This window comes from Nerophis ophidion, linkage group LG16 (assembly GCF_033978795.1).
Source record: "Nerophis ophidion isolate RoL-2023_Sa linkage group LG16, RoL_Noph_v1.0, whole genome shotgun sequence".
Classification (NCBI taxonomy): domain Eukaryota; kingdom Metazoa; phylum Chordata; class Actinopteri; order Syngnathiformes; family Syngnathidae; genus Nerophis; species Nerophis ophidion.
This window is the reverse complement of record NC_084626.1, coordinates 16,948,825-16,972,613: the sequence shown is the minus strand read 5'-3', so window position 1 is coordinate 16,972,613 and position 23,789 is coordinate 16,948,825. Positions and strand designations below refer to the sequence as shown.

At 39.5% G+C, this 23,789-nt stretch overlaps 1 protein-coding gene across 1 annotated transcript in view; it reads left to right on the top strand.

Annotated features, from left to right (window-relative positions):
• Nucleotides 1–23,789, top strand: part of ptprt (protein tyrosine phosphatase receptor type T) — a 489,779-nt gene that overhangs the window by 348,285 nt on the left and 117,705 nt on the right. Inside the window, exons 19-20 of the mRNA XM_061874425.1 lie at nt 13,823–13,977; nt 22,901–22,981. Of these exons, the coding sequence (XP_061730409.1) occupies nt 13,823–13,977; nt 22,901–22,981 (236 nt within the window). The remainder of the gene's footprint in view (nt 1–13,822; nt 13,978–22,900; nt 22,982–23,789) is intronic.

The window sequence follows — 23,789 nt, the reverse complement described above, 5'->3', positions numbered from 1 at the left end:
ATGCCTTTGAGCCCAGATCCTTGTGGAGCTCAACGAACTACTAGGACCTGGCGAGAGTCAGGTTAAGGGAATCCTTCTTTAGCTGCTGTATAGTTTTATCATATATTGCTGCCTTTGCACTTGTCGATGTTTACTTTTGTGTGCACGTTAAATCAACAACAAAGCCTGACTTTGGAACAATGTTCACTGACTCTAGTATTTGACTCTCTATTAGATGCAATGGTTTTCCGTATTGGGACCATGGTTTCAGTCCTACATCGGTTGGTAGAGCGGCCGTGCCAGCAACTTGGGGTTGCAGGTTCGATCTTTGCTTCTGCCATCCTAGTCACTGCCGTTGTGTCCTTGGGCAAGACACTTTACCCACCTGCTCCCAGTGCCACCCACACTGGTTTAAATGCAATAATTAGATACTGGGTTTCACTATGTAAAGCGTTTTGAGTCACTAGAGAAAAAGCGCTACATAAATATAATTCACTTCACGCACACACACACACGCACACACACACACACACACACACGCGACTACATGCTTTTATCCGTTGTGTCTTTCCCCAAAATGGTTAGGATCTACAGTATAGCGCCACCTGTGGTCTTGTTAAGACATCATGTGGTTGTGTTCTTAATAGGGAGGTTTTTCTTCAGCCTTGGAGAGGGGTACGTTTAAAAAGTGCTTTCTTGTTATAGTTCAGCCTCACTTTCTTGGCTTAGGGCTAAAAAGTTTCCAGGAGGTTCCGCCGTCAACATTGTTTGCATGGTCCGTCTCTCAGAGCGTCTCAAGCTAAAAGGTTAATGTGATTCATTGTTATCTGCTCCAGCAAGTGGCCATTTTCCTGCACATCACCCACTTCTAATGAGGTGCTATTATAACTGTCTGCACACACACACACACACACACACACACACACACACACACACACACACACACACACACACACACACACGCATACGCACGCAAACACTTTTACACACGCTGCGGTCTTGCTCAAATCCTTAAGGATACATTTAAAGGTCTCTTGCTCTCCAGTTGCCTTGAAAGCTTTTCAGAACATTTACAGCAGCGGGACGTTTTTCTTCTCAGAAGTGGCGATCCACCTGAGGCGCTGATGGCTCGCCCACACTGGACCTGCAAACGCAATTAGTGCAACTGCTGCTCCTCAACTCTCAACATGAAAGTCAGAAAAATACCGACAGGAAATTAGGGGAAGTAAGACGACTCACATTCAAACAAGTAAAACTCCACAGGCGTCCTCACTTGTTAGCAAAGTTAACATGTACGTTTTTACTCTATTAATTTGGGGTGTAACGTCCGTACATGTGCTCTGAAATAGAGTAAGAAAGAAACATGTATTATGAGAAAGAAAAAAAAAAGTCAGAATTTTCCAAAAAATCTTAAAATTTTTTAAGATATCGCAATTTTACAAGATAAATGAGTGTAATTTAGGCTAAAAAAAAAGTCAGAATACTAAAAAAAAAAAATTGTATAAGAAACCATAGCAACATGATGAAAGTTGTTGTATTATGAGAAAAAAAAAAACTTACTATAAGGAAAAAAGTTCAAATTGTATAACAAAACATCCTTTTACAAGATGACTGTTGTTCTATTATGAAGTTAAAACCGTAATTTACGAGAAGAAATGTAGTATTGGGGGTCTAACTTTTAAAGGAGCTGTCATTTACAAAAAAAATTAAGTCTGAATATTAAAATGTTTTAAAAATTGTTTAAAAAAAAACAGCACCATTTTAAAGTTAAAAACTTAAAGTACCAAAGCACCACACACTCGGTGAGATGAGAATATTCTCTGCATTTGACCTGTCACCCTCCCTCCCGGGAGTTGAGGGGAGCAGTGAGCAGCAGCGGTGGCGGCGCCTGGGAATAATTTTTGGTGATTTAACCCCCGATTCCAAACATTGATGCTGAGTATCAAGCAGGGAGGTAACGGGTCCCATTGTTATAGTCTTTAGTATGACTCAGCCCGGGGTTTGAACTTACGACCTACCGATCTCAGGGCGGACACTCTAACCACAAGGCCAAAGCCACCTTACAGCAGTCAACCAGTACAAGTCAATGAGAGAGCATTGTGCTTTATGATAAAGTCACATTTACGTAGCTGTCAATGATCGTAGTATTCACAGATTTATAGTTATCGATGTAGCACACGTATGGTCGCAATCATGGAGAATTAATTTAAAATATAAATAATATGACATAAAAGTTGTCGTATTATCAGGAAAAAATTTAATTTAGGGGGGAATAATATATTAATAAATATAAATATATATCATAAGCACTAACGCAGATGATATATTTATGTATTTATTTATATATATATATATGTATATATATATATATATATATATATATATATATATATATATATATATATATATACTGTATAAATAAATACATATTGAAAACAACAATCAAAATCTTCGTATTTTTCATTGCCCTTATTTGCTAGCAGTTTGCAGTGTTTTGTGTTTCATTCTAAAACATTTTTCTACACAAAAAGTGTACCTCGTGTCAAGCGTCTACTTGGTAAAAATGCACTGTGTATCATGAGAAAGAAAAAAAAGGCAGAATTTTCCGAAAAATCTTCTGTTTTTTAAGACATGGCAATTTTACAAGATAATTGTTGTCAGATGAAATAAGTGTAATTTGGGAGAAAAAAAGTCTGAATGTTAAGGGGAAAAAAATCCAAATTTTTATAAGAAACCATAGCAAAATGATGAAAGTTGTTGTATTATGAGAAAAAGCTGTCGTTTACTAGAAATAAATCATAATTTTACAAGATGAGAGTTGTTATGTTACGTAGTCAAAACTGTAATTTATGAGAACAAAAGTCGTAGTATTTGGGGGGGAATCTAACTTTTATATGAAAGTTACCATATTATGAATTTAAAGCTTTTATTTACGGAAAAACGTCTGAATATAGTTTTTTTTAATTGTTTAAAAAAAAAAAAAAACTTTACAACATAAAAGTCATCATGTTATGAGGAAAAAACTATAATTTAGTGGAAAAAAAATAAATAAATATACATATATACCATAAGCACTAACGCAGAGGAACTACTACGTATATAAATAAATATTGAAAAAAAAATCAAAAACTTCATAAAAAATTGTCTTTATTTTCGTTGCCCTTATTTGCTAGCAGTTTGCAGTGTTTTGTGTTTCATTCTAAAACATCTATACACACAAAAAGCTAGGCATACAAGCGTTTTAAACTGTGACAATACACAGACATCTAAAGACCCCTGCGACGCATGTGCTTGCGATGTCAGCACGGCCGCCATCTTGCGGCAGTAAACCAGTACAAGTCAATGAGACAGCATTGTGCTTTATGACAAAGTCACATTTATGTTGCTGTCAATAATCGTAGTATTCACAGATTTATAGTTATCGGTGTTGTCAGGGCGTGGACTTTGGGGTGTTTGTTATCCCAAGATGCAAGTAAAGTTGGATCGGACATGGCTTGGAGGTAAATATATGATTTTATTTGAACTCTAACAAAAAGGTACAAAACAAAGACACGCACAAAGGCGGAGAACAAACTTGACTAATGAAACAAAAACTAGCACTTGGGCGAAAAACTATGAACATGAAACAAATAAACACTTACTGTGACAAGAATACACACAACTCACGTGGCAAGAAACGAGCAGCAAGAAAACTATGGCAGCATGGCAATGGCATGAGTAGTAAGGATATGAGTGTCCAGGAGGTAATGTCGCTAGGCTGGCCGCCTGGCAACTGCAAGCTTAAATAATACTGACCTGATTAGTGACAGGTGTGCGAGTGCAAAACGTGAGACAGGTGAAACTAATGAGTATTCATGGAAACAAAACAAGCAAGAGTGCACAACAGGGAACTAAAGAGTCCAAAAAACAAACAGCACATGGCCAAACAAAAACATGATCAACAGACATGACAGAGCCCCCCCGTTAAGCACAAATACTAGATGTCCAAAAAAACAAAATAAAACAAAGCAGGATCAGACCAGGTGGCCCCGAATCCACCGAGGAAAAGTCAGGTGGCGGCGACGTGTAGAACGCCGATTCACCTGACGAGGCGTACGACCAGGGAACGGCCGAGGAGGTGGGCGCAGTTGGCGTGGTGGGCAACCAGGAATCGGCCACATCCGTGGATGACGGGTAGGTGGGCGCGTCATCGTCATCGTGGCAGGCATGGAATGCGCGCGTCGTCGTTGTGGCAGGCGTGGAAGCAGTGCGCGTCGTTGTCGTGGGGTCTTGGCTTGAGTCTGCGACTGGCGGCACTTGGCATCGTGGAGCTGCGACTGGCGGAACTTGGCGTCGTGGAGCTGCGACTGACTGCACTTGGCATGGTGCAGGTACAGGTGCAAGGCATGGAGCAAGTAATGGAGCCCGTCATGGTGCAGGCACTGGAGCCCGTCGTGGTGCAGGTACTGGAGCTTGCCGTGGACTTGGTTCTAGCCGTGGACTTGGTGCAAGCCGTGGACTTGGACTTAGTGCGGCAATTGGCGTCGTGGAGCTGCGACTGGCGGCACTTGGTGGCACTTGGCGACACTTGGCGTCGTGGAGCTGCGACTGGCGGCACTTGGCATGGTGCAGGTACTGGTGCTAGGCGTGGCGCAAGTAATGGAGCCCGTTGTGATGCAGGCACTGGAGCCCGGCGTGGTGCAGAAACTGGAGCTTGGCATTGGTGCAGGCAGTACAGCTTGGCGTAGACTTGGTGCTAGCCGTGGACTTGGTACTAGCTGTGGACTTGGACTTGGTGCTGGTGGCCTAGCTGGGGTTGCGGCTTGGCAGGCCGGAAGACTGGTTGCAGAGGTTGCGGCTTGGCATGCCGAAAAACTGGTGGTGGTGGTAGGACCGGAGGTCGCGGCCTGGCGTGATACCAGACGCGCTCCCTGTGGTCTGGAATCGTCTTTTGGGGTGGGTGGAGTAAGGACAGGCCGGAGGTGCAAGTAAAGTTGGATCGGACATGGCTTGGAGGTAAAAACATGGTTATATTTTAACTCTAACAAAAGGTACAAAACTAAAGGCGCGCACAAAGGCGGAGAACAAACTTGACTAATGAAACAAAATCTTGCACTTGGGCAAAAAACTATGAAAAAGAAGCAAACACTTACTGTGACAAGAATACACAAAACTCACGTGGCAAGAAACGAGCAGCAAGAAAACTATTGGAGCATGACAATGGCGTGAGTAGTAAGGATATCAGATAGCATGGGTGTCCAGGAGGTAATGTTGCCAGGCCGACTGCCTGGCAACTGCAAGCTTAAATAATACCGACCTTATTAGTGACAGGTGCACGAATGAAAAACGTGAGACAGGTGAAATTAATGAATAGTCATGGAAACTAAACAAGCAAGAGTGCACAACCAGGAACTAAAAAGAGTCCAAAAAACAAACAGCACATGGCCAAACAAAAACATGATCAAAAGACATGACAGATGTAGCACACGTATGGTAGCAATCATGGAGGATAAATTAAATATGACATTATATGGCATAAAAGTTGTCATAATTTGAGGAAAAAATATATAATTTAGGGGGAAAAAATATATTTATAAATATAGATGTATATCATAAGCACTAACACAGAGGAAGTACTATATATATATATATATATATATATATATATATATATATATATATATATATATACATATATATATATATATATATATATATATGTGTATATATATATATATATATATATATATATATATACATATATATATATATATATATATATATATGTGTATATATATATATATATATATATATATATATATATATATATATATATATATAAATATATATATGAACTATATATATAAAGACATATTGGATCGTAATATCCGTTGCACTTATTTGCTAGCAATTAAAAATAAATTAAAACAAAATGTTTTATTTAATAGTGACATTGTAGCATATAGTCTCCTTTTGGAGCAGTCACATAATGTGTTTCATGTCAAAAATATGAAATTACTATTAATTAATCAATAACTGTATGTTGAACGGTAATAAGGTATTGCTGCTGAAGTCTTGACAAATCGACCAATCGGTGAGGCTTCCAGTGTATACAGTATGCAACTATGGTTACAACGCTACTACTGATAACACTCACAGTGGGTAACTCAGTGAGCATGTGGCACACTCACAAGCTGTACTGACACACTGCGCTCCGTTTTCATGATGGCGCCATATGCTGAATTCAAAAAGTTACTACGTTAGACATGCAAAGAAAATAAATAGTTAGCACATACGAGCTGTCACTCATGAGCTGAAAAACGTGCTTCCTGATGAGCACAGTTTGGTGTTTCACAGTCAAACGACACGGCAGACGTATCGTTCACATGTTTTTATCAAGTGACACAGTGTCACTCTTTATGCTTGACCCGTCACTAGTTAACCCGACTTCACTTCTTTTTACACTTGTATGACACTTAAGAATATTCGATAGTGGAGAAGTATTTTTTTTTGTATTATTAGATTAAAAAAAGAAAAATATTAAATTGCCGATCATGCACAGCAAAAACAATGGTGTCCTGGCATCACCAGAAGATAAAACTTCCTCTGTACCCAATCCGATTGCCCCGACGTCTACTCTACCGAGACCTGGGTGTTTGTACGATATGTTGTGATGAGTTGAGGTAGTTGTCAGTTGTCAGCCTGCCATCCTGTGATGTGCTCATGAAAGTTTGTTTGGGTTTGGCCTGCGGTTTTCCCCGGGAGCCGCCGCCATGTTGGCATGCTTTTGCGTTGGCGGCGGTGGGTTGCTGCAGGATGTTTGATCCGGCTGGCTTTCATACAAGCCCAGCAAGCTCTCATTTGATTGGACGTTTGAATGCATTACAACAACGACAAAAATCCATCCATCGTCATTTCATAATGATCGTGAACACTTTTTTTAACTAAAATAAAAAAAGTGCAGTTCCCCTTAAACTTTTTAATATATTTTGCAGGTCTGTTATTTCACGTATGCTAACTATTATCGTAGATAGTTTTTCAGCTCGTTTTAACGGTATAAAGTCAAATATTCTGTTACTTCACCAATGTTAACTGTTAGCATTTTAGCTTTTTAGCAAATTTTGCTGGTATATGTTTAAGAGTTAAATATTTTGTTACTTCACGCATACTAACTGTTATCACGTATAATAGCTTTTTTTTAAAGCCTGTTTTAAAGATATACATTACAGAGTCAAATATTGTGTTAGTCTGACACAAGGGTCCCCAAACTACGGCCCACAGGCCCACCAGGGCCCAAAATCCGGCCCCACGGGAAGTCTCAAGTTTTAAAAAAATTTACACAGTACAGGCCAAAAGTTTGAACACACATTCTTCTCATTCACTGTGTTTTCTTTATTTTCATGACTATTTACATTGTAGGTTGTCACTGAAGGCATTAACACTGTGAATGAACACATGTGGAGTTATGTAATAAACAAACAAAGGTGAAATAACTGAAAACATATTTTATATTCTAGTTTCTTCAAAATAGCCACCCTTTGCTCCAATTACTGCTTTGCACACTCTTGGCATTCTCTCGCTGAGCTTCAAGCACACCTGTGAAGTGAAAACCATTTCAGGTGACTACCTCTTGAAGCTCATCGACAAAAGACCAAGAGTGTGCTAAAAAGTAATCAGAGCAAATTGTGGTTATTTTGAAGAAACTAGAATATAAAACCTGTTTTCAGTTATTTCAGCTTTTTTTGTTAAGTACAAAACAACAGGGAAACCTGTGAAACAGGCTTGTAAGGATTACATAGCCTCTGTGTTTTTACCTGACCTAACACACACACGCACATATATATACATATAAATATATATATATATATATATATATATATATATATATATATATATATATATATATATATATATATATATATATATATATGTATATATATATATATATATATATATATATATATATATATATATATATTATCCGAGGTCTGGTCGCGGGGGCAGCAGCCTAAACAGGGAAGCCGATACTTCCCTCTCCCCAGCCACTAGGTCCAGCTCCTCCTGGGGGATCCCGAGGCGATTCCAGGCCAGCCGGGAGACATTGTCTTCCCAACGTGTCCTGGGTCTTCCCCGTGGCCTCCTGCCGGTTGGACGTGCCCGAAACACCTCCCTACGGAGGCGTCCGGGTGGCATCCTGACCAGATGCCCGAACCACCTCATCCGGCTCCTCTCGATGTGATGGAGCAGCGACTTTACTTTGAATTCCCCCCGGATGAAAGGGCTTCTCACCCTATCTCTAAGGGAGAGCCCTGCCACCCAGCTGTGGAAGCTCACTTCAGACGCTTGTACCCGGGATCTTGTCCTTTCGGTCATAACCCAAAGCTCATGACCATAGGTGAGGATGGGAACGTAGATCGACCGGTAAATTGAGAGCTTTGCCTTCCGGCTAAGCTCCTTTTTCACCACGGCGTATCGATACAGCGTCCACATTACTAAAGAAGCCACAGCAATCTGTCTGTCGATCTAACGATCCAGTCTTCCCTCACTTGTGAAAAAGATTCCGAGGTACTTATATATATATATATATATATATATATATATATATATATATATATATATATATATATATATATATGTATATATATATGTAGATGTATATATATATATATATATATATATATATATATGTATATGTATATATATATATTTATATATGTATATATATATATATATATATATATATAAATGTATATATATAAGTATATATATATATACATATATATGTATATATATATATATATATATATATATATATATATATATATATATATATATATATATATATATATATATGTATATATATATATATATATATATATATATATATATATATATATGCTATCCGACCAAGCAACACCCCCGGACCAGAAAGCACTTGAAAGCGGATACAACTTTACCCTCACCTATGAACCCACGCCAGGACACCAACCAAAAAGGAGCTGAAAACGAAACAACATCATCTGGTACAACCCACCATACAGCAAAAATGTCTCAACTAATATTGCCCACAAGTTCCTCACTCTGATCGACAAACACTTCCCCAAAGGCAACACCCTAAGAAAAGTATTCAACAAGAACAACATTAAATTGAGCTACAGCTGTATGAATAACATACAAAAAAATATTTCAAATCACAATAAAGCATTTGGCAAGGACTGCCCTTCCCCAGACTGAACGACTCCGAAACCAATAAGGAGTGCAACTGCCGCAGGAAACCTGCGGCAGTTGCACTCCTTTGCACTCCTTATGTATATATATACATATATATATATATATATATATATATATATATATATATGTATATATATATATTTTTATATATATATATATATATATATATATATATATATATATATATATATATATATATATATATATATATATATATATATATATATATATATATATATATATATATATACATATATATATATATATTTGTAACCATCCATCCATCTATCCATTTTCTACCGCTTATTCCCCTTTGGGGATTCGGGGGGGCGCTGGTGCCTATCTCAACTACAATCGGGCGGAAGGCGGCGTACACCCTGGACAAGTTGCCACCTCATCGCAGTATATATATATATATATATATATATATATATATATATATATATATATATATATATATATATATATATATATACAGCCCGGCCGCTGACAAATTTTTTAACCCAATGCAGCCCCTGAGTCAAAACCTTTGGGGACCCTGGTCCATGTTATTTCACACTTGCTAACTTTCAGCATGCTAACATGGCATGTTAGTAGGCTCGAGCCAACCCAGCCACACCCCAGAGTTAGCTAACGTTGACCATTTCAGCTCCATCGATCCATCCATTTTCTACCGCTTAATCCCTCTTGGGGTCGCGGGGGGCACTGGCGCCTCTCTCAGCTACAATCGGGCGGAAGGCGGGGTACACCCTGGACAAGTCGCCACCTCATCGCAGGCATTTCAGTTCTTCTGTGGCTTTTTCAGCCTCCACATGCCATTTCCACTTGAAATTGCCCTTTTTTCTAACAATAGAGCTCCGTTGTGCACACAGTTGAACGCATTCTAAGCTTCTTTTAAACAGCAGAAACGGTGAAGATCCCACCAGACTGACTAAGTTTGGGACAAAAGACACAAAAGTTGAAAAGAGCAGTGAGGAAAAAAAGGATGATTTGAAGGGGAAGCTCGTTAGCCAGAGTTGGGTAAAGGAAGTCTTTAAGACAGCTAATGTAGCAAACGAGCACCAATTAAGATGCAGCGTTTTTGCTCAATAGTTCCCCCAATGTGTCTGGGCTTCATCTCATCTGGCTTTGTGCTTCTTTCAGATAACGCCCCCCTACTCCGAGGCATCGGGAGGGGAGCGCTCGGCTCACCGCCTCCTAAAAAACATCCACGCGTCGCTCATTATCGACACATCAAACGGCTGCAATTAACGCTCCGGGGGCACAAAGTAGTCCATGATTCTCGTAGCGGCCGGCGCCCACTCGGCTAACCTCGTTGCTTAATGAACTGGCGCCGTGACATTCATTGGCGAGGTATAAGGGCCTCGCCCATTGCCGCTTACAATATGCGAGGAATTTGTCATTTAAACGAGTCCATTAACAGGATGAATGTGTCTCAGCGAGCAGAGACCATTGCTCTTACGACTCGCCATTACCCGTGCACGAGCACGTGCACTCTGCTCCACTGTCTTAGTCTGCACTTCCTCCTCACAACCTTCCCCTCCCCCTTGCTTCGTCTTCTCATCATCATCTTCCTCATCTCCCGCCTGCTCAGAGTCATGCTGCGGTCAGCCGGTCAACCATATTTGATGGTTTAGGACGAAAATTTTCTCCTCTTCCTCTTCTATGGGGCGGCTTAGCTTGGTTGGTAGAGTGGACGTGCCAGCAACCTAAGGGTTCTAGTTTCGATTCCCGCTTTCGCCATCCTAGTCACTGCCGTTGTGTCCTTGGGCAAGACACTTTACCCACCTGCTCCCAGTGCCACCCACACTGGTTTAAATGTAACTTAGATATTGGGTTTCACTATGTAAAGCGCTTTGAGTCACTAGTGAAAAGCGCTATATAAATATAATTCACTTCTCTTCATCCACTTTTCATCCCTTTGGCCAATTCATCCCAAGGTTTTCTCAATTTATTCAAACCATCAAACCACCAAAAAATTCTACTCATCCTGGACATTCAAACTAATCAGCCTGATAACTTTAAATTTTACAGGTATACTCTCCAAAATCATATACAGTCGTGGTCAAAACTTTACATACACTTGTAAAGAACATAATGTCAAGGCTGTCTTGATTCTCCAATAATTTCTACAACTCTTATTTTTTTGTGATAGAGTGATTGGAGCACACAAGTGTTACACACAAAAAACATTCATGAAGTTTGTTTATTTTTTTTTATTTATTATGGGTCGACTGAAAATGTCACCAAACCTGCTGGGTCAAAAGTATACATACAGCAATGTTAATATTTGGTTACATGTCCCTTGGCAAGTTTCACTGCAATGAGGCACTTTTGGTAGTTATCCACAGGCGTGAGTTTTTGACCACTCTTTTTGACAAAATAATGCAGTTCAGCCAAATTTGTTGGTTTTCTGGCATGGACTTGTTTCTTCAGCATTGTCCACACATTTAAGTCAGGACTTTGGGAAGGCCATTCTAAAACCTTAATTCTCGCCTGATTTAGCTATTCCTTTACCACTTTTGTGTGTTTGGTGTCATTATCCTGTTGCAACACCCAACTGCGCCCAAGACCAAACCTCGGGGCTGATGATTTTAGGTTGTCCTGAAGAATTAGGGACGGCGTGGCGCAGTGGAAAGGGGGATGTGCGCAACCCGAGGGTCCCTGGTTCAATCCCCACCTAGTACCAACCTCGACACATCCGTTGTGTCCTGAACAAGACACTTCACCCTTGCTCCTGATGGGTCCTGGTTAGCGCCTTGCATGGCAGCTCCCTCCATCAGTGTGTGAATGTGTGTGTGAATAGGTAAATGTGGAGGTAGGGTCAAAGTGCTTTGAGTACTTTGAAGGTAGAAAAGCACATACAAGTACAACCCATTTATCATTTAAGAATTTGAAGGTAATCCTTCTTTTGCATTGTCCCATTTACTCTCTATAAAGCACCAGTTCCATTGGCAGCGAAACAGGCCCAGAGCATAATACTACCACCACCATGCTTAGTGTTCCTGGGATTAAAGGCCTCACCTTTCCTCCTCCAAACATATTGCTGGGTAGTGTGGTTAAACAGCTCAATTTTTGTTTCATCTGACATCACATCGACAAAGATAAGGCCTTCTGGAGAAAAAATACATGGTCAGATGAAACAAAATTTTTGTTGTTTGTCCACAATATCCAGCAATATGTTTGGAGGAGAAAATGTGAGGTAAATGACTGGCTAAATCAGGCTAGAAATAAGGTTTTAAAATGGCCTTCTCAAAGTCCTGACTTAAACGTGTGGACATTGCTGAAGAAACAAGTCCATTTCAGAAAACCATCAAATTTAGCTGAACTGCACCAATTTTGTCAAGAGGAGTGATCAAAAAATCAACCAGAAGCTTGTGGATTGCTACCAAAAGCGCTCTATTGCAGTGAAACTTGCCAAGGGACCCGTATCCAAATATTAACAATGCTGTATTTATACTTTTGACCCAGCAGATTTGGTCACATTCTCAATAAATTCATAAAAGAACCAAACTTCATGAATGTTTTTTTGTGACAACAGTTGTACAAATGATTGGAAACTCAAGACAACTATGACATTGTTCTTTACAAGTGTATCTAAACTTTTGTATGTTGTTAATTGTTACATGCGAGGTTAGCATGCTAACCCATTTAGCAATTTTTTAGGCACACACTTTAGAGTCATATAATTTGTTACTTAACACACGTTAACTTTAGCATGCTAGCATTCAAACATTAGCATGTTAACTTCTTTTAATTATTATTTTAATTATACCTCCGATGTTATTACTTGACACACGCAAAAGGTAAGCATGATTTACTTCATAGCTGTAAGCGTTTCAATTTGGCTTGGGCTTCAGCATTCACATGCGAAATTGCATTTTCTAGTTATTATTTCACCCTTTTTTTTTTACATACGCCTACTCCTCCTTTATTTAAGATACTACATTTTCAAAATGTTTAGCGTATTCATGACACGCGCATGCTACCTTTTTCATATTTAATCAATTTCCACATTTCTAAGAAATCTATATTTTTATATGGAAAATGGTCAATTGACAAATTTTCAAACGTCCACCTTTCCTACATTTTTTGAGCGATTCAAACCCTTCAACCACCAAAACATTACACTCATCCTTGGACATTCAAACTAGTTAGCATGTTAAGATTACCATGCTAACTTTTTTTTTTAGCTAATTTTGTAGGTATACACCTAAGCGTAATATATTTTGGTAAATGGTGCGTCCTAACTGTTAACGTCCTAGATTTTTTTTAAGCTAATTTTGCAGGTGTACACGTCAGGGTCATATATTTTGGTACTTGGCACATGCTAGCTGTTAGCCTGCTAGCTTTTTTTTTTTTGGCTGATTGCAGTTATACATGTCAGAATTACATATTTGTGTACATTTATTTTCATTAACCATTCCATCCCTATTTCAATTTCAAGTCTACAGCATTCACACACCATTTCTACATAAAATGTCTTCTCTAGTTAATTTTGCAGTTTTAATACTGAAATGTGTCATACTGTACCTGTTTTTAATACTTGGCCGATTTCATCTAGTCGTACCAAATGGTCACAATATGTACCTAATGCAGTGGCCAGTGACCATGAACAGAGTTTGCTTCACAGGAAGCTGGCCAAGAAGCACAAGGAGACAGCCAGCAGCTCCACCCAGCAGAGGGAGATGGGCCCCGTCACCACGGCTGATAAGAGCACCACCAAAGTCAGCACGCTGCACAAAGACGACCCCTTCTCCACCTCCAGCCAGGACCTCAACGGCTTCAGTAAGTCCACTTTTTTCCTGGTGAATGCTTGTTGAACTGCTATGCCAAGGGTGTCTAATGTGTGGCCTGGGGGCCAATTGTGCCAACAGGATGTTTTTTTTTTATTGGCCCTTGGTATATTGTAAAAACACAATTCATTCATGAGATATTTTGCTGAGAAATACATTCTTCTATAGCAGGGGTGTCAAACTCAAATACAGGGTGGGCCAAAATTTAAAACTGAACAAAGCCACTGGCCAAGGTTGAACAAATCAACCTTTTAATAGGGGCCCAAACAAGTTTTGCAATGAATATTGAACAAGCAAGGCTTGAATAGGGCAGAATGGTGGAACAGGGGTTAGTGCATCAGGAGTTAGTGCATCTGCCTAACAATACGAAGGTCCTGAGTAATCCTGGCTCAATCCCGGGCTCGGGATCTTTCTGTGTGGAGTATGCATGTTCTCTCTGTGACTGCGTGGGTTCCCTCCGGGTACTCGGGCTTCCTCCCATGGAACAGGCAGAGCTTATATAACGTAGTAGTGCAAAATCAACTTTCAAAAAACAAACGAAAAACCATCAGTGGTATATTAAATAAAAATGTATTTAAAAAAATAATGCCTCTTTTCTATTTGCAGCCTTCTGAGGTAAATATCAACATTAACTTTTTCCACAGGCTAATACATTCAAAAATAAAATAAAAATGAGGTGGGCAGGGTTTGGTGGTAGCGGGGGGTGTATATTGTAGCGTTCCGGAAGAGTTAGTGCTGCAAGGGGTTCTGTGTATTTGTTCTGTTGTGTTTGTTGTGTTACGGTGCAGGTGTCTCCCAAAATGTGTTTTGTCATTCTTGTTTGGTGTGGGTTCATAGTGTGGCGCATATTTGTAACAATGTTAAAGTTGTTTATACGGCCACCCTCAGTGTGACCTGTGGCTGTTGACCAAGTATGTGTGTGTGAAAGCCGCATATATGATGTGACTTGGCCAGCACGCTGTTTATATGGAGGGAAAGAGGACGTGACGACATGTTGTAGAGGACGCTAAGGGCAGTGTCGTTAAGGCACGCTCCCAATATTGTTGTCTGGGTGGAAATCGGGAGAATGGTTGCCCAGGGAGATTTTCGGGAAGGGCACTAAACTTCGGGAGTCTCCTGGGAAAATTGGGAGGGTTGGCAAGTATGAGTATTAGCGGTGAATGTGGTGTTACCGGCGGGCCAGCTCTAATGTTAATTTGATATTGCCTCAAGGGCAAAATGAAATTAAACGGCGGGCCAGAATTGGCCCGCGGGCCAATTCTGGCCAGAGTTTGACACCCATGTTCTATAGTTATTCAGTAGAAAAACACACTTCGTCCATGCATTTACAGTGTATGCTATATTCCTTTATAACCGTATGTCTTTGTGCATGTGTCTATATTAGTGTCATCCCGATACCAATATTTTGGTACCGGTAACAAAAAGTATTTCGGTACTTTTTGATACTTTTCTAAATAAAGGAGGCCACAACAAATTGCGATTTTGGCTTTACTTTAACAAAAAATCTTACAGTACATGAAAGGCCTACTGAAACCCACTACTACCCACCACACAGTCTGATAGTTTGTATAACAATGATGAAATATTAACATTGCAACACATTCCAATACGGCCTTTTTAGTTTACAAAATTACAATTTTAAATTTCCCAGAGTTTCGTTTTCGAAACGTCGTGTAATGATGACGTGTACGCAAGACGTCACGGGTTTTTAGGAAGTATGAGCGCTGCGCACACACACAGCTAAATGTCGTCTGCTTTAACGGCATAATTACACAGTATTTTGGACATCTGTGTTGCTGAATCTTTTGCTATTTGTTCAATTAATATTGGAGAAGTCACAGTAGAAAGATGTAGGTGGGAAGCTTCAGCCTTTAGCCACACAAACACACGGTGATTCGTTGTTTAAAATTCCTGGAGGTGAAACTTTCCTATGGATCAGAGCGCGGTCAAGCGGACATGGATCCCGACCACATGTCAACCAGAAGGTTTCGGTGAGAAAATTGTGGTTAAAAAGTCAGTTCTTACCGGAGAAAAGCTGAGCCATAGTTGCCGTCGACTCCCCTGAGACACTGCGCGTCAAGACATCCGTGGAGACACCCTTCCGACTATCAGGTACTATTTAACTCACTAAAACACTAGCAACACAATAGAAAGATTATGGATTTCCCAGAATTATCCAAGTAAATGTGTCTAAAAACATCGGAATCTGTCCCAATGCAATCGCGTTTTTTTTTCCTAGTCCGTCTCTATCAATATCCTCAAACACAAATCTTTCATTCTTGCTCAAAATAATGGGGAAATTGTCGTTTTCTCGGTCCTAATAGCACTTTTTGTTGGAGGCTCCCATTATAAACAATGTGTATATGTGAGGAGCCATCAAACATGTGACGTCATCGTCTGCGACTTCCGGTAGAGGCAGGGCTTTTCTGTTAGCACCGAAAGTTGCAAACTTTATTGTCGATATTCTCTACTAAATCCTTTCAGCAAAATATGGCAATATCGCGAAATTATCAAGTATGACACGTAGAATGGACCTGCTATCCCCATTTAAATAAGAAAATCTCATTTCAGTAGGCCTTTAAATATGTTTCTTATTGCAAGTTTGTCATTAAATAAAAAAGTGAACACACAAAACAACTTGTCTTTTATTAGTAAGTAAGCAAAAAAATGGCTCCTAATTTAGCTGCTGAGTATGAAGTAACAAATTCTGTCATTTATCATTCTATTATTTTGTCAAAATTATTAAGGACAAGTGGTAGAAAATGAATTATTAATATACTTTTTCGTCTACTGTTAGTATCTGCTTACTTTCACTTTTAACATGTTCTATCTACACTTGTGTTAAAATGTAAAAATGATTTATTCTTCTGTTGTTTGATACTTTACATCACTTTTGGATGATACCACATATTTGGGTGTCATTTCAATACCAAGTCGTTAGAGGATCATATATCGGTCATATTCAAAGTCTTCATGTGTCCAGGGACATATTTCCTGAGTTCATAAACATAATATAATTTTTTTTTAAATGAAAGAACATTTTGTGATGCCCACAAAATATTTACGTAATCATAGTAAGATCGACTAGTTACGATCCTGTACTTGGTATCATTACAGTGGATTTCAGGTGTAGATCCACCCATCGCGTTTGTTTACATTCTGACGCCGGTGAACTACGGTGCGCAGTGAAGCATGTTTAGCTATTCCCCGTCCTGCAGGGATAATACTTGTAAGAAGCTTACTTTATTTGTCGCCACGGAGACCAGGATTAGTGATTTAGAAGAAGTTAAACCACTGCCGACTGCGGTTTGTCTTTAGCAGCTAGCTAGCTAGCTAGCTAGCTACTAGCTAGCTAGGGCGTTTCAGTGTTATAACGCCACCTTTATCGATAGTTTTTAAGCCAAAATGTGTCCATTCTCACTTTTCTGTCTACACACTGTCTGCTTGTAAGTACTCAGTGATTGTGCTCTGCCAAACATGCTCGTATGCTCGTAAACCAGCGATGTCATAATGTGACGAAGGACGACAGGAGGGGTGGTGGACCGGTACTTTTCAGAGGCGGTATAGTACCGAATATGATTCATTAGTATCGCTGTACTATGCTAATTCCGGTATACCGTACAACCCTAGTCTATATAGGTATAACGTGTATGCGTTTATGTGTGAGCTGGTGTGTGTCCACCATAATTACACAGACAATACACAAGGGCATTTTTCACTTGAGAATGTCACGCTGGCCTTTCGAGGAGTGCTTAGCCATTGAAAGCCAAGGTTAGCACAGAGCTACTTTGCTGCGAGGTCAGGACTGCACTTATGTTCCACCAGCACATGGACCAAGAAAAACAATTCACTTTCATTCAGTTACCTCTCATTTGTACTCTATTTATAGTCGTTTTATACTGGATGGCACAAAGAGAGCGACAGCAGTACCCAATTGATTTTGACTGATGATAATGGTAATCTTTTTTTGACATGTTTGATTGCAAATTCCTTTATGTTTTTAATAATTTAAAAACTCAACTTTTAACTGCAGCTTCAAACGGTTTTTGGATGAAAGTAAAAAAAACAAAAAAAACATTAACTACAAAAACACACTTGTTGTGGAGGCAAGCAGGTTTTTTTTGTATTTTTTTTATTTCATCCAGAGTGAGACCGTGCTTTGTGCCAATAACCAATAAAATCACAACTATATCACATTTACTGCCAGTCATTGTGCTCTGTAGTCGCTGGCCGGGGCACTGTGCAGTGTCATCACACACACACACACACACACACACACACACACACACACACACACACACACACATTCTTGTATTTCTTACCTTTTTGAGACCTCCGAATAATGCCTACCTCTTTAGGACCACCCTTCCTAGATCTATAAAGATGTGTATCAACATTCATAATACATACATACTACGCAAATATTAAAAACATTTGTTGTAATTTCACAAGAAAAAGGTCACCATTTCACAAGAAATACTCGGAATTTTGGCAGCATTGTAATAACATTTTCTTCAACGCAAGTTAAAATTTTACAAGAAAAACTGAACATTTGTGCAATATTATGATAAAGGTTGGACTTTTTCTTAATGTCAGTCGCAATTTTCCAAGAAAAAGCTGAATGAACATTTTGGCAATTTTATGAAAAGAGTCCTAATTTTACCCGACAAAACTCACAATTTTATAATAAAGTTTTAAAATGTTGGCAGTATTAAAATAATAATCATTATTGTACTTCGCAAAATTCATAATTTCTACTAAAAAAAATTCCCTATTTTACAAGAACAACACAAAAAATTAGCAATATTGTGATAAAGTCAGAATTGTATATGACAAATGTTGCCATTTTGCATCAAAACGTAAACATTTTACATAAAAAGTATTAATTTTCCGAGAAAATATTGCGATATTACAGAAAAAGAAAGAATATGGGAAATTGTTCCCAATTTTATAAAAAAAAAAAAAAAAAGTTGACACTGTAAAAAAAAGACTGCTTTTAGAAAAAAAATTGGGGGGGATTTGTTTGTTTGTAATTGGTTTTTAAACTTCATTATTTACTTCAAGTTATTACAGTATGTCTCATTATACATATTTATTTAATTTTTTGGCCAAAGGGGTCACATTTCAATTTCTTACACACACTTATTATTTCATATGTTGCAGCTGGGGATAGGTTGATTGGCAACACTAAATGGTCCCGAGTGTGTGAATGTGAATGTGAATGTTGTCTGTCTCTCTGTGTTGGCCCTGCTATGAGGTGGCGACTTGTCCAGGGTGGACGCCGCCTTCCGCCCGAATGCAACTGAGATAAGTTCCAGCACCCCCTGCGACCCCGAAAGGGACACGCGGTAGGAAATGGATGGCTGGATGGCTGGATGTTGACCAAAAGGGATGCATTTCAATTTCTTACACACACGTGTTACTTATGTTGGTCAGAGGGGGAGCACTTCGAATAATTACACACGCTTGTTATTTCATATGTTGACCTTTTAAAACCAACACAGTCAATTTGAAAAATCCCTCCTTTTTGGGACCACCCTAATTTTCATAGATTTCACCACCAGGGGTGCAAATGAGACATTATCTATTAGATGCAATGGTTGTCCGTATTGGGACCATGATTTATGTCCTAACTTGTTCACCGGTCCTCATATGGAAGGTACTTTTCCCTGTTGATGTCTCAAGAAAGGTAGACATACAAGAACACACGCGCGCACACACACACACACACACACACACACTCACACGCACACACACACTCACACACACACATACAGATCCAGGCTATGTCTTAATGAGACAGAAACAAACGCTGACTCATGTGAGAGGAGTCAATAACATTTTCACAGATGGAAGCTGACAGAGCAAAGGTGTGTGTGTGTGTGTGTGTGTGTGTGTGTATACGTGTGTGTGCCAGTTTTATGTATGACTGTGGGGGGGTTGGGGTTGGGGCGTTCAAGCTAAGGCATCTTTTTGTTGGGAAAAAGAGGTAAACAAAAGTTTCCAACATGACCACTCACTAAACACTGCAATGACACAAATTTGGCTGTTTTATTTAAGTGCAGGAGTGGGTCAATATATTAAAAAGAGTGGTCAATAGGAAGCAATACGCAAACAAACAACGTTAGGGACAGGTTAAAAGTGTAGTGTGCAGGAGATAGCTGAGCCGTCACTGTTATCACCCGCCCTCTCCTTGCCTGGTGCGACCATGCAAGACAGGCCCCTTCAACGCCACATTGTCAAATCTTATTACACGATCTCGCTCGTTGGTTTAACAGCAACAGAGCGACCAAAGCGTTCATTTTTCAATCATTTGGTCGACGAGGATCCTTCCTGTCAATAATCGTGCACGACTGGCGCGCTGGCTTTTGAGTCCGATTATTCCATCCGGGTCGAGCGGCACATTCCACAAACTTTTTCCAGTGTTGGCTACATACACAAGAATTGAAGGATGCAGGGCCATACTGTACTTTTTTGTACATTAAATATCCTAAAATTAATACAATGTAAGTCAATCAATATATGCTAAACCAGGGGTGTCAAAGTCAAGGAATTAATTATCTATAGCCCCTGGAATGATATTTGATTAGTATTAGAACCAGCCCACCTGCTGATGTTTTGCATGCACCAGTGTTGGCGCTAGGAATTTTCCAAATGGGGTCCCAGGGACCCCATCAAGTCATTAAAATGGGATCTCGCAGTCAATTTTTTGGGGACCCACTTTTTTGTAGCCGTTTTGAAAACAAATGATAAATGTATGCATTAACCTGTTACATCTCACATTCTATATTGTGTTTTGGAAAAAGGTTGTTACTTAATTGATTAAAAAAAAAATACAAAAAAAAAAAAATTCTGCATATGTACTAAATGTATTCAGTTCTAAACATGCATTCACTTTCTTATTTGCTGCCGGTATTTTTTTCTATATTTTTATTGTAATATTTTCAGAACGTTTGTTCTATCTTTGGCCAAACTAAGACAATGAAAACAATCTGAAGTTGTCTTTATTGTTTAGTTTTAATGCCATGATTTTAATAGACCGGCCCCTAAACTGAAAGGAATTTGACACCCTTGTGCTAAACTGAACAAAACACCCACAATATAACTTTGTGTCAAAGAAGGAAAACAAATTAGTGTAACATCCAATATAACCCCCTTGGTAGATTTCTTGGTATTTTTATTCTTTACTGATATTACCATTCTGCTAGCAAATAGCTTTATGGAGACCTTAGCACACTCAAAAACGTATCATTTATTCCAAAAATGTGTACACATTCATCATGACAAAATCATTAAAGATTATATTCTGTAAGACGCTCGGGTTGTCGGCCATTTTGTGTTTTAGGTCACATTCTTGGGTAGAATTGGTAATGTTCTCATCCAGGACGATGGCTGTCTTAAAGGCCTACTGAAATTAGATTTTCTTATTTAAACGGGGATAGCAGGTCCATTCTATGTGTCATACTTGATCATTTTGCGGTATTGTCATATTTTTGCTGAAAGGATTTAGTACAAAACATCGACGATAAAGTTTGCAACTTTTGGTGCTGATAGAAAAGCCTTGCCTGTACCGAAAGTAGCAGACGATATGCGTGTGACATCACGGGTTGTGGAGCTACTCACATCCTCACATTGTTTACAACCATGGACACTAGCAGCGCGAGCGATTTTGACTGAGAAATCGACAATTTCCCCATTAATTTCAGCGAGGATAAAAGATTCGTGGATGAGGAAAGTGAGAGTGAAGGACTAGAAAAAATATATATATAAATAAAAAAGACTATACAGTAGGAGCGATTCAGATGTTATTATACAAATTTACTAGGATAATTCTGGAAAATCCCTTATCTGCTTATTGTGTTACAAGTGTTTTAGTGAGATTATATGTTCGTACCTGTACAACCTGAAGGTCGGCCCCGTACATTTCTTCGGCACCAGTCGATGGGTGGTGGCGATGCCCATCTCTGCCCTTCGCAAGGGACCCTCTTCGAAACACGATCTTTCGAAATGATTGCTGCATAATACACTGTACTTTGTGTGTGTGGTCCAATCCAACCGTGTTCGCTTGACGGCTCTGTTCCATAGTAAAGCTTCACCGTCATCTTTGGGGAATGTAAACAATAAAACACCGGCTGTGTTTGTGTTGCTAAAGGCGGCCGCAATACATCGCTTCCCACCAAAAAACAGCTTTCTTCTTTGACATCTCCATTATTCATTGAACAAATTGCAAAATATTCAGCAACACAGATGTCCATAATACTGTAGAATTATGCGTCGAAAAGAGACGACTTACAGCTGTGAACGGTGCCGGAACAAAATGTCCTCTACAATGCGTGAGGTCACGCGCACCCGTCATCATACCGCGACGTTTTAGCATGATACTTCCACGCGAAATTTAAAATTGCGATTTAGTAAACTAAACCGACCGTATTGGCATGTGTTGCAATGTTAATATTTCATCATTGATGTATAAACTATCAAACTGCGTGGTGGGTAGTAGTGGGTTTCAGTAGGCCTTTAAGTGTCCATTGAGCGTTTGCTGTTAGAATGCTTTCATGAGTTGGCAGAACAACTTTGGTTCCCAGTGTTGGTGGTTATGTTTTGTATCGACTTCTTCCAGTCTCACAAAAGACAGTGTGGCACATTTAAGTGCTCACTCGCACGTAACCGCTTTTGTTGGAGAAGTCAATACTTGTATAAGGGACGGCGCCATTAGCGTTAGCGAATTGCTCTTGTTTCTCTTGAATATTGACCATTGATCTGGCTTAATGGCCTTGTATGATGTGTCCATCATAAGAGGTCACTCATGTGTCAACGTTGTTTTCTCTCCACTCTCCATTCTCTTCTGTTCTCCTGACATTCTCCTATTTCCGCACCATCTCTTCCCTCCTGTTGCCATTGTACCTCCTCCTCAGCCTCCCCCTCCTCCTGCTCCTTCTCCATGCAAGGAAGCAAGACGTTGCAGAGCAAATCCCTACTCAATTCCTACTACTCAGGTACACACGCACACACACACACACACACATTCTTGTATTTGTTACCTTCTTAAGACCACCGAATAATGCCTACCTCTTTAGGACCACCCTTTTTAGAAAAATGAAGATTTGTATTTACAACATTCATAATATATACAAACTATGTAAATATAAAAAAGCTTGTTGTGAAAAATGAGTTGGAATTGCAAAAGAAAAAGGTCACCATTTCACAAGAAAAACTTTGAATTTTGGCAGTATTATAATAAAAGGGCTTCACGGTGGAAGAGGGGTTTGTGCGTCTGCCTCACAATACGAAGGTCCTGCAGTCCTGGGTTCAAATCCAGGCTCGGGATCTTTCTGTGTGGAGTTTGCATGTCCTCCCCGTGAATGCGTGGGTTCCCTCCGGGTACTCCGGCTTCCTCCCACTTCCAAAGACATGCACCTGGGGATAGGTTGATTGGCAACACTAAATTGGCCCTAGTGTGTCAATGTGAGTGTGAATGTTGTCTGTCTATCTGTGTTGGCCCTGCGATGAGGTGGCGACTTGTCCAGGGTGTACCCCGCCTTCCGCCCGGTTGTAGCTGAGATAGGCGCCAACGCCCTCCATGACCCCAAAAGGCAATAAGCGTTAGAAAATGGAAGGATGGATGGATATAATAAAAGTCGTAATTGTACTCAACGCAAGTCAAAATGTTACAAGAAAAACTGAACATTTGTGATACAAGTTGGAATTGTACTCAATAACAGTCGCAATTTTACAAGAAGAGCTTCAAATTTTGGCAATTTTTATGAAAAGAGTCGTAATTTTACTCGACAAAAGTCACAATTT